This window comes from Pristis pectinata, chromosome 29 (assembly GCF_009764475.1).
Source record: "Pristis pectinata isolate sPriPec2 chromosome 29, sPriPec2.1.pri, whole genome shotgun sequence".
NCBI classification, from domain to species: domain Eukaryota; kingdom Metazoa; phylum Chordata; class Chondrichthyes; order Rhinopristiformes; family Pristidae; genus Pristis; species Pristis pectinata.
In genome coordinates this window covers 8,938,526-8,950,541 of record NC_067433.1, presented here as the reverse complement: position 1 = coordinate 8,950,541, position 12,016 = coordinate 8,938,526, and the positions used below count along the sequence as shown (strand labels likewise).

Here is a 12,016-nt window from a genome sequence, read left to right as displayed (position 1 = left end):
ATCCATTGGATGTGCACATGGATTTGCAGTTCCTCCATGATACAGTGCAATACCGAATCTTATGCTCCATCAGTCTATGGCATTCTACTGCTTGTAATCTACCAATACATTATCAGAAGATGACTTGGTTAGTGCTTTCTCATCTTCCAGACATTCAAGAGTGTGACTGGAGAAAATAACTGCCTAAAGTACTGGGGCCATAAAACTCCATTCAAGGAACAAAGGAAGTAGATTGGCAGATTACATGTACATAATCCCATTAGCCTCAATTCCAATGAAATGTTGTGGCTCTTTAGAGATGAGGTGACTGCAACATATGTTTGCATCTACCAGTTCTAAATAATTATCACTCACGAAAAGAGATATTTATTCTTCTTTTCCAAATTGAAAGTTATGACTCTTACTTCAGCTGGTCTCTGATCTGTACCATTTATTGCAGCATTTTGTGTCCTCCACCATCAGTGAAGGACAACACATAACCAGCAGCTCTTTGTTGTGAGGCTGCATAGTATCAGAGAGTGAAATTCTGATATCCCTGTCAGAAGGTGAAGCTGGTGCCACAGCTTGTCTTGAACCAGTTGTTTGCTTGTGCATATTTGTTTAGCTAAAGTATTTGAACCCAGGACTTAATGCAGATATTTTGAAGATTGCTTCCCTTTGTGTACGAATTCACACCGACCAAGAACAGGAACCACATTTACCGTCAGAGGGTGTAATGACTGATTTCTCTTTGGCTACCGTTGTACAACTTTGGCTCTTTGGGGGGAGCAGAGACAGCTGTGAACAAGGTATTGTTTCTGGCTTTCGTTCCACTCTTACTCCTGCATTCTCTTTGTCAATAGTTTGTTATGACTGTCCACTGTAGTCAATATTTAGCTGAACTGCATCATAGTTTGTAACAGAGCCAATGCACATGTCCCTGAAGTAGGCCAATGCAGCACGTACGGGGGGTCTCTGCCACAGATGTTGGTCCCAGATTGGCTGGGACAGGCTGTGGCTCACTTATCTAATGTGCCATACACCCAGAACATTGCATTCAAACAACCAACAGAGGGAAGCTGCCAAACCTAGTCCAATGAGATCTGTGCTAATAGAAGTACACAAGCTTTGTTCACTGCCCTAAGTCCAGCAACTTGGCTGAAACTCAGGGACTGCCCCTGTCTTGTTGTATTTCACTCTGTGGCATCAGTCAAGAGACAGCAGTTCACATGATAGGTACATCACAAAGGATTTAGCAGTCCAGCTATAGGTCAGGGAGGAAATACCAGGGACAGATGTCATCTCATTGGCCACACTGAAGTGATGAATGAATATTCTTGGTGGCTCTGATGTAACAGGTAAGGGTTCACTCTACACTAGGGGAGGAAGTTGGGCCAGTGTCTGTTTCCAAAGACTCTGCTTTGTGTTGGAACCCCCTTTGTTATTGGGGCTTTGGTGACGTCGGAAAATCCACCACTGCCTGACTTTCAACTGGAAATATTTTTGCATTTGTGCTAAACAAGTGAAAATAAGATCTCACATGGTGAAACGCCTGTGGTTCAGGGTTGGTAATGGTGACCACACCAAGCCCATCTGCATGCCCCACTCCAACCCACAGTCTGTATCTCTCTGGTGCAGCTCTGAGGGAGTTCTGCAATGTCAGAGCATCTGCCTTTCAGATGAGAAGCCAGGTGTCTCACCTGCTCTTGTCGGTGAACACAAGCACTATTTGAGTATCAGATGAGTTCTCCATGCTCTGACCTAGCATCACTCAAACTAAATGGCCCCGAAATTCCATCATGGAGCAGAATGTTTTCAAGTGCCACTCCATGGCCTTTAGTTGAAAATCCAATCATGGTCATGTAGAGGTCACTGGCTACTTGAAATGACACCAGAGTGCAATTTAAATACATTTTTCATGGGCTCATCTGCAGGGACAGGCTTGACCGGGAGAGTGAAGGCTTGTTCTTGGATAGTGGATCTGCCCTATCTGAGCAGCTGGTAATGAAGCTTCCACTTCATTCCTCCAGGATGCTCCTGGTGTCCTTCTTGAAGACAGGTTCCTCTTCGTTTTACCTAAAGGGGTGCTGTCCATTGCCACTCCCTGCCCACCTCTTATGGCAGGATGTGGGATGAGCCAGAGGAAGATGGTGCCCCTGCCCTTTACATCCCTGCTACTCACTGGCAAACCTGCTGCAAAGTACCCACCTGCTCTCGGAAGTGGTGGTGCATGGTCACACCTCCTACAGGAGCTTGGGACTATCACAATGGCTTATACAAGGTGTACTCCTTAAGACTCTAAGGCACACGGTTCACGTTCATCAAAATATTACTCCCCCACAGCCTCCTTGCAACCTGGTGTTCATCAACCCCAGTGTCATTTTAATCTCCACTTTTATGCACTGAATGGAATTTATGATCAGTCAATAAAATACTGAAAAATTACAACTGTTATACACAGCAAGATGCAAACGGTTGTACTACCCACCCACTGGTGGATTTTATGTTTCAAGCGGGTCCAGGATCTCTGAGGGCTCTCTATTCTCGACACCAAGGAACGTTTGAAGCTGGAGACACAAGAGACTGCAGATGCTGGGATCTGGAGAAACAATCTGCCGGGGGAACTCAGCGGGTCGAGCGGCGTCTGTGGGAGGAAAGAAATTATCGACGTTTCAGGTCGAAACCCTGCATCAGGACTGAAGCTGGGTTGTACAGCTGAGGGACAAAGACTGCTCTGTCAACTTAGTTACAGGAACAGCTCAACCCTACACTTATCAAAGGATGGATTCGTTCTGGCTTTCACTTCCTTGACGAAGACATGGGCATTCTCACTGCATCTGTACTTGGGCCAATGTGTGTTTGCACATTTAGTGATGTGAGCACAATGCAATGCTATGACAGGTTACATAGACTCTGTGATAAATGAGTATCTTCAGACTGGTCAAGGAGAGGGCCTTTTCCTCTGGGCATGTAGGAAATCAGTAGTGGACTTCACAACAACTGTCCACTTCATTGATGGAGGAGAGAGCTGAGCCTGTGGCACTGTGTTGCTTCCAGTGCATGGCTTGACTGGCTAGATGTTGGAGGCAGGCCATGTAGGGTGGAAGGCCACAGTGAGGGCATGGTCTTACTACAGCTCAGATTGGGGGCAGTTTTCTCCTCCATGTTCTCTGCTATGCTTTGTGCACCAACAGAATAACCACCCCTTCTTGACTGTCCAATCAGACACTCCAAGGTGGAACACCATGTTTCGGGTGCAATCCCATCACTAACAACACACAAAAAGCTGGAGGAACTCAGCGGGTCAGGCAGCATCTATGGAGGGAAATGGACAGTTGATGTTTTGGGTCAAGACCCTCCATCTGGACTACCCATTTCAGATGAAGGGTCTTGACCTAAAACATCGACTGTCCATTTCCCTCCATAGATGCTGCCTGACCCGCTGGGTTCCTCCAGTTTTTTGTGTGTTGCTCCAGATTCCAGCAGCCTCTTGCGTCTCCATTACTAACAATGTCTGCTGTGGGAAGTAACCTTCCACATGGAACAGAAAGTAGGTCTCGCGCAAGCACAACCCTACCCCAGCAGCTAACACGGTTACAGTAAAGCCTGTTGGTCAGGATTCAGTTACACCTCCCTTCTGTACACAGCCCATTAGACGGTGCTACATGGATTAGACATCAGACTGAGGCTTTGTCTGCTCCCACAGGAGGAGGTAAACGATTCTGTGGTGCTATTTAGAAGAATTTCAGGGAATTCTCCCATGTGTCTTTGCTAATACTTATCCCTTCATCAACATCAGGACTAGATTGGTTTAGTGTTGTCACATTGCTGTTTGTGGGAGCTTGCAATGTGCAACTTTGTTGCTGAGTTTCCTACTTCACAGCAGCGTCACACTCCTGAAGTGTTTAATTGGCTTTGTGTGTTTTGGGTTGTCCAAGGGCTGTGGAAAAAGCTGCAGCCAACACAAGGTTCTCCTTCTGTCTTTACAGAGGACATGGCCCACCCTGTTCCAATGGTCATCCCAATCCCTATCCCTTGCCCATTCAGATGGAGATATTGCCATTGTGTGCCAAGTTCCCAGCTGAGTGGTTTTCCCTAAACTCTGCAGTCCCCTGAGCAGAGATACCAGTTCAAGCCAATTGGAGAGAGAGCTCTAATCAGGTGCATTAATTGCAAGGGGTATGAATGCCAGCTGAGGCAAGCAATTGCAAGCATATTAATGCTGTCAGCACTGACAGCCAATATGTCCAGCTTCACTTTCTCACCCATTGCGAATGATGTTACTCAGGTCTACTGAGAGGCTGGGGCTAATTCTGACTTTACACCTGTCATCTGTGTGTTTCAGAAGCTTCTCTGATTCTTACTTCCAGCAAACCTCTTGGGAGAGGCAGCTGGTATATCACCCATGGGTACACCAAAAGACAAACCTAACCCTTGCCAAACCTGTTACCACTTATATCTCTCGCACTGCTCTCCAAGTTATTTCAGAGAGAGGCAGTTGCTACAACACCACCCATGGTTACATTAGCGGACAAACCCAACCCGTGCCAAGCTTGTTACCACTTACACCTCTCGCACTGCTTTCCAAATTATTTTCAGGCCAATTAGAGTCATAGAGTCAGACAGCACAGAAACAGGCCCTTCAGCCCACCTTGTCCATGCCGACCAGGCTGCCCATCTATGCTAGTTCCACTTGCGAAATGAAATACTATTGCTTTCAAGCTCCCACAGTAGAGGCAGACCCACACTTGTGTGTTGGTAAACAGGAAGTACTCAAACCAGAGGCCAAAGTATTCCTGCAAGGAAGAAGGGAGAATGAGGAAACCTCCAGTTAATTGGAAAAATGCAGAACCCGTTAGACAGACATTCCTGAGCAAAATTCAGAATCCATTCAGGCGTCCAATGGGGTTGATGCCAATGATAATTGTTATGGACTAACTGTCTTGAGAACGAGTAGAGGATTGTTTAAAAATTTAAATTCAAATATTTAAAACTTTGGAAATGTAAAGCTGGCGACAGTAAATGTCACAATGAAGCTGTCAGATTATCATAAGCATTCAACTGAATCATCAATGTCCTTTCGGGAAGGAGCTCCTTGTTCTTTACCTAACCTGCCCAGAAGGCTTGTCACATACCAACACGGTCAACTCTTAGCTCTTCCGTCGAAGTGCCCAATGGGTCACTTGCTCCACATAAGCAAGCTATAGATGCCTGCCTTGCCTACATCCCAATAATGAATTGAAAAATCCCTTTCAGAATGGGAGTGGCATAAAACCACTCAGTCTCAGGAAATGTGAATGGGGTTTAATCGCCTCAGGTTACTCCGCAAACAATGCATAGCTGCACAGGTTTGCGCAGAGACCACAACTCTGCAACGTGGCAAAGAGTCAGGAACAAGTAATCACGTGTGTTCCAAAATGATTCCCGCAGGGCGGAGATTAAGAGGGTGTCACGGTTTGTGTTTTGAAGCCTGTGTTGCTGGTGATGAATAGTACTGGAAAACCTGAAGTAATAACAATACAAGGTCACGAGACACAAAACCAAACAGAAAAATAAGCTTACGCTTTAAAAAGCAAGGATTTTGAGGTTAAGGTATTTAAATTAAATGTCCTTCTGCACTAACTTCATGCAGCTCTAATGCAAAGGTGGAGAAATTTTGCTAAAAGAGATTAACCAAGTGGTTGAACAGAGGAAAGTAAACCTCCTGTGTTCAGTTTACATAAGATCAAAAACTGACATCGTCTGGTCCAATACTGAGCAGGCTGTAACTTAAGGGTTCACAGAAACTGACACAGTGGCTCTTTACAGTTTAATACACAGAACATAGAAAGCTGTCCTCTTCTGGAGTAGGACAATATTCAAACCAAACACAAATCTTACACAAAAAATTCTTTAAAAAAATAGAGTAACAGAATTTAAAAGCTGCAAAGCACAATTTGTCCTCTAAGGATTAGCGGTGAGCTAGCAAAAAGGGGAAAAGAAAAGGAAAACATTGATGCAAACTAAAGTTGTCTTTTAGACAGCTGGTCCGGTACCTACCCTGACAGCTGTTGAATATATTGCAGTGCATTGCTGTTTTTGCATAGTATTAAGTTAACCACAGACAGCAAAACAACTGTATTGAAAACTCCACTCGCTAGTTAAAACCCAATTAAAAACGTGAGCAGTAAAGCGACTGAATTTTGTTTTGATATTGCTGTTCGGATGCGGCCCTTGTCCCAGGGCGTCCTTCCCGCTTATTCTGTTGGTGGGGTGCCTCCCAGCTCTGTGCCAATAGTAATCATTCAGTCCCTTAGGCGGTACAATAGAGTACATGCTTTGGCAGTCAATCATGCTAATTGATAATAGGAACTCTCTTATAGAAATCATGCCTGTAGCCTAATGTAAAGTCTTTTTCTCTCACAGCCCCCAATCTGCCTGCTTCCTCCTCTCAAGGCCGTGTTGTAGTTACAGTATCCTGAAAAATAAAGACGGAGAATTATTGGATGGGATTAAGGTAGAAAATAAAAGCTGATTTAGTCACACCATGTGCAAGCCCATGCATGGTTGATAAAAGTATAAACTTTCACTGCTTATGTTAGATATCAACACTCTTTCAGATAGTTTGAAGAAGTTTTAAACCTAATTAAATGTGTTTATTAAGAGACTTTAACCCAATGCAACAGTTGGCAAAGGAATCACTATGTTTATATCAGAGCTCTCCTTAATTTCTAGGTGTGTCTTTTCTCGGAATTATTCAGAGGTCAATATTATTGATGTCTGGATTCCAATCTTTACATTAAACACTGGGAAAGAATGATGATACTTATATCTGGTTTGAGCAAGCTTATCCATACACTTCCTACAGTCACACTGCAGCCCTTTTATCCGCCATTAATTTGTTAAGGAGATCTCCTGTCAAATCTTTGGCTCTTCCTTCTTCGGATTGATCTGATCTCCACAGCTCAGAGCTGGACACAAATAGATCAGCAAAAGACATCACATTGAGGAGTATTTATAGGGTGAAGGAAAGTGTATCTCAATACTGCCTATCACTTAACATAACCAAGCTTATGGGAAACCCAGCGGTTACTGGAGCAATACTTAGAAACATAGGAGGTCGAGAGATGGAAAGGAGACAGAAATCGAGGTTAAGGAAAACATATATTCTCCCTGTTAACTATGCCACTCTCTGTAAAAAGGTCTTAATAAAAATATCCTGCCCATCACATTCTACACTCAGTTTAAGGCTTTCAGGTACAGCCAAGCTTTCAACACAAGGCACATGGGAATAACACTGTCTCTGTTACGCACTCCAACCTATAGACAAGGTTCTGAATTCCAGCACTCAGTTATCATACAGTCACAGAGTTATACAACACGGAAACAGGCCCTTTGGCCCAAATCATTCATGCCGACCAAGGTGTCTACCTGAGCTAGTCTCATTTGCCTGTGTTTGGCCCATATCCCTCTAAACCTTTCCGATCCATGTAACTGCCCAGAAGTCTTTTAAACGCTGTAATTGTCCTCGACTCCACCACTTCCTCTGGCAGCTCGTTCCATATACCTACCACCCTCTGCGTGAAAAACTTGCCCCTCAGGTTTCCCCTCTCACCTTAAACCTGTGCCCTCTCATTTTAGACTCCCCTGTCCTGGGAAAAAGACTGTGATCATTCACCTTATCGATGCCCCTCATGATGTTATAAACCTTGTTACTGGTTATAACATTTCACATTTCACCCAATGGCCTGAACAAAACGTTGATCTAAATTAATAACTACTTTACAGACCTACACTGACATAAACATTTCAGGTGCTGCAGTATATGTTTTTAATGGGCTGACACTGTAGATAAGTAAGGTATAGAATGGATCAGCACTGAATTAAACTGCTCAAGTAATCCGAAAGCGACAGCAATCTTTTGATTTTACCCAGTTTTGTGTATGAGGTTAAAGTTTGATAGAGGCTAAAATAAGTATCAAAAGTTAAAAGAGTTGACTTCAGCAATAAATCTTTCCAATTAACCTCAATGTTTTATAAAGAATCTTACAGTCTCTGCATCAGTGATTTCACCAGAACCTCACAACTTAAAACTCTGTCTTTAGATGCCATGCAAAACCGTGCTCCATCAGTGTTTGAAGTAAAGCTTGTGTTAGGAGGAGGTTACACATGAGACATTGCACAGAGAACACCTAATCTGGGTGCCTTTAGGAAAGGAATAAGAGCATTGCGTGTTACAGGAGAGAGCACACCATACAGGAGTTCTGTTCTGTAAGTATATGATCAACTCCTGTATCTTTACAGTACACTGAACTTCAATATTTGGCTTTTTGTTTAAAGCACAAATGAATTAAACAAGAAATTATGGGCTAGAATCTCTGAGGATTCTTAGAATTCCAGTTACACTTGAGTTACCTTTATGTAATCATCCCTAAATCACTGCTTTGGCGTATTCATGTGCGAGCTGATTCTCTTCACAATCTGTGCGCCCATTCGACCATGAATCCACTCACTGTACAAGGCACTATCCCTTTCTCCCAGCTGAATGTGAGACAGTGGAGACAACAGATTTTGACAACACAGAAACACAGTCACAGAGGATGAATGGGAAGAGAGAGTAAATCACAATGGGTAAGACAGATAAAATGAAGGAGAAAATGAATCTAAGCACATATATATAGAGAGAGAGAGCATGTGTACAGCAGTCTTCACAGACGTACAGCAATATGGACATGCACACCTCCCCCTTCCCCATACACACAGTGCGGTGTATATACACAGCAGTACACACACACAGATTCACACACGTACGTACACCAGGTACACACATTCACACACACACACATGGAGTAGCATACATTCACATCAGTAATCTGGCACCCAAACCCAATGAAACATGCCATATATTTGTTGCTGATGATGTAGCTGCTGATGGTGCCGTATTTAGTAGTAGGTGGACCCATAGAAAGGCTATTAGCAAGACCTTGGTCTGACTTGGCCATTGTGGAATTGAGAAAGCATGGAACTATGGAGAATTCAGGCTGGTGGTCTCCCCACTGACCACTCCCCCTTATTGTGCATTATTTGGACTGAGATGATTGGCTTAGCAAAAGGACGTTTGAACAGTTGTGATCTCACCCACTGCCAAAAGAGAAAAGGACATGGTGAAGGGAAAACATTATCTTGTCATTCAAGCAGAGTCTGGATCAAAGGCTCACTAAAATTGCCTTGCACATTTTAGCTGATGACACCCCCTAACCCTCCTCTTACCCACCAGCCAAACTTCTGTTCTCTCTGCAAACCCAGAAAAGGAGTTAAAAGCTTAAAAGAGTTGAAAGACTGAAACAGAGAAAATGGAAACAGGAAGTAGCAGCCTCTGTAATCTGATGTTTTGATGCACATTTATGGCCCTTGAACTTCCTCCGTCTCTATGGGTCCACTATATAATGGCGTGTAATTAACCTGCCAGTGTCTTGAGTATCAGTAAGAGCTGTAATACACACAGTGCACATCAAAAACACTCTGGTTGACGTGGTCTACTTTAAACAATAATCACAATTTACTTGCTGCATGTTTTGAAGCATCAAGATGACATTTGGTGGATAGTCACATTTGATTTTGTATCCTTTCCCACTACTTCTGCTGCCTAGAGTCAAAGAGTTATACATCACGGAAACAGGCCCTTCAGCCCAACTCGTCCATGCAGACCAAGATGCCTCCCTGAGCTAGTCAGTTCCTGACCTGTTAAAGACTGAGCATCTTCTAGTCTATTCAGCCTGCCTGTCTCGGAATATTGCCTGTTGAATCGAAGATTGCCCACCACATCCCCCAGTTACCATTTCCCACCTCAGCATAAGAGATAATGGGATGGGAATTGAAACTAACAAGTCAAACCACTTGGGCGGGTTGGTACAAACAGGGTGCAGTCCACAGGGGAATCATGCATTTGCCTGGAAGTTTGTCATTTGGTAGTACTACACAGGCTGTATATCACGTCAACATTTTGCTTCCAGAATCCATTTTATTGCTTCAAGTTAATGAATTTCAGAGGCAACATGTGTATGCCACTATGTAGCCTGTGTAGCATTCATGGCTGGAGGTGAATATCTCGGCAAAATAGCTTTGGGATTCATTAGCATCTGGTGGCTGCAGCAATGAAAACACTAGACTGTCGGTGGTCAATATGCTTAAGTTAGCTTTACCTTACTGTTTGTGCTGTCTCTTGTTAATATGTTGTACTTTGTGAAGTTATCTGCTGGATTTTCTAGGTCTGATGTGTCTGCGAGTAGCACCTCCACTGTCTCTTCCTTTCCTTCACCGGGGCCAACCCTTCGAACAACCTTTCGAACAACCTGTAAAAAGTGGTGCAACATGATCATGTTCACTTTATCTACAACTGCATACTTTGACCATCAACAGGATCTTTTGGTTTCTGGGGCACAGAGTTTGTCAGCATCTAGCAGCATTAGGGCCAGCCTCTCAGAGGTATCCAGATGTGATATATTGGGGCGGATCTTAGTCTTGCGGCTGGTATCGCTTCAGCCACCTCTAACAACTTCAGCTTGTTATTCATCTCTATTGATGTTGGTGGGATTTTGACTGGGCTTTTTAAACAGGCGATGACCACTGAAGACATATTTCTATTGTTGAGTTTTGAGTTGTTCATTGGTCATCCCTTTCTCTTTGCAATTCCATCAACTCGTTATGAAGGAGACTCAAGAGACAGCAGATGCTGTAACCTGGAGCAAAACACAAACTGCTGGAGAAACTCATCTCCACAGATGCTGCCTGACCCGCTGAGCTCTTCCAGCTGTTTGTTTTTTGCAGCTCATTCTGAATGAATGGTAAATTCCAGGATCTGACCACGTCACATTGGTAAGCCCACCACACAGCCAAAACACATGGGGAAAGGGGGTTTCTAGTACTAAATGCAAGGGGAAATGCTGGTTGCTGGTTGTACTCTACCTTGCACCTCTTGGTTCCATTGTCTCCAGTGGAACTGATTGTTGGGAGGCAGATGAACCAGCAATTGAAAGGGCATTTCAACAGATCCAGAAAGGAATTTCAACCGCTTATTTTTCTTGGTCATGACAGGAACTGACTTTCAGCCTTCCATCCTGACTTCAGATTGCTGCCCTTCCCCACCATGCGTGGAGGGGAGAAGGGACAGGTTTTCCAATGCCACTGGGCTGGAAGGCAGGAGGAAAGCCCCTCAATGACTTACGCGGCAACCTTAGTTGCTTTCGTAGATTTCACTTAATGTCCAAACTTCAGTTCCAAGTCCACTGAAATAAGGGAAACATTCACGGTGGAATAAGAACTTAAAAAATAGCAGCATGTGCAGGTAAATTCGTCTTTTGCACCTATTCCAATATTCAATTAGATCATGACTGATCTTTTACCTCAGTGCTACTTTCCTGCACTCATCTCATACACCTTGATTTCCTTAATATCCAAAAATATATTGATCTCTGTCTTGAATATACTCAGCAACTGAACCTCCACTGCCTTCTTCGGGAGAGAACTCCAAAGATTCATCACCTTTCAGTGAAGAAATTTCTTCTCATTTCTGTCCTGAATAGTGACCACTTATTCTGAGGTTGGTTCAAGACACCCAGCCAGGGAAAACGTTATCCTTCATATAACCTATCAACCCCCAAAAGGACTTTTTATGAATTTTTTCAGTGAGATCACTTTTCACCCCTATTAATCTTTCCTCATAGGACTATCCTTCGATCCTGGGAATCAATCTGGGGAAGTTTTGTAGCACTTTCTTTATCTTAAGTATGTCCTTTGTTATGTAGGAAGACCAGACCTGTGCACAATATTCCTGGTGGGGTCCTATATTCCCATATAAACACCGTTAGAGATCATTGTTGTTGTGCTTAAATCCTCTTGCAATAAAGGCCAAAACACTGTCTTCCTAATTGCTTGCTGTACCTGCATGTTAACATTCAGTGAATCGTGTAAAGGACACCCAGGTCCTTCTGAACACCCACACCTTTCAACTTCTCACCACTTACCAAGTGCTTCGTCTTTCAAATTTTTTCTATATGTT

The 12,016-nt window shown here is 43.6% G+C and overlaps 1 protein-coding gene across 9 annotated transcripts in view; it reads right to left on the bottom strand.

Annotated features, from left to right (window-relative positions):
* Positions 1 to 3,417: 3,417 nt before the first annotated feature.
* The window catches only part of LOC127584319 (ankyrin-1-like), a 329,079-nt gene continuing 320,480 nt past the window's right edge, over positions 3,418 to 12,016 (bottom strand). For all 9 annotated transcript variants that reach the window (XM_052041013.1, XM_052041016.1, XM_052041021.1 and 6 more), the window contains 2 exons: positions 10,161 to 10,310; positions 3,418 to 6,436 (listed from right to left, as the gene is read on the bottom strand). In XM_052041013.1, the coding sequence (XP_051896973.1) occupies positions 6,410 to 6,436; positions 10,161 to 10,310 (177 nt within the window). In that variant the 3' untranslated portion in view covers positions 3,418 to 6,409. The remainder of the gene's footprint in view (positions 6,437 to 10,160; positions 10,311 to 12,016) is intronic.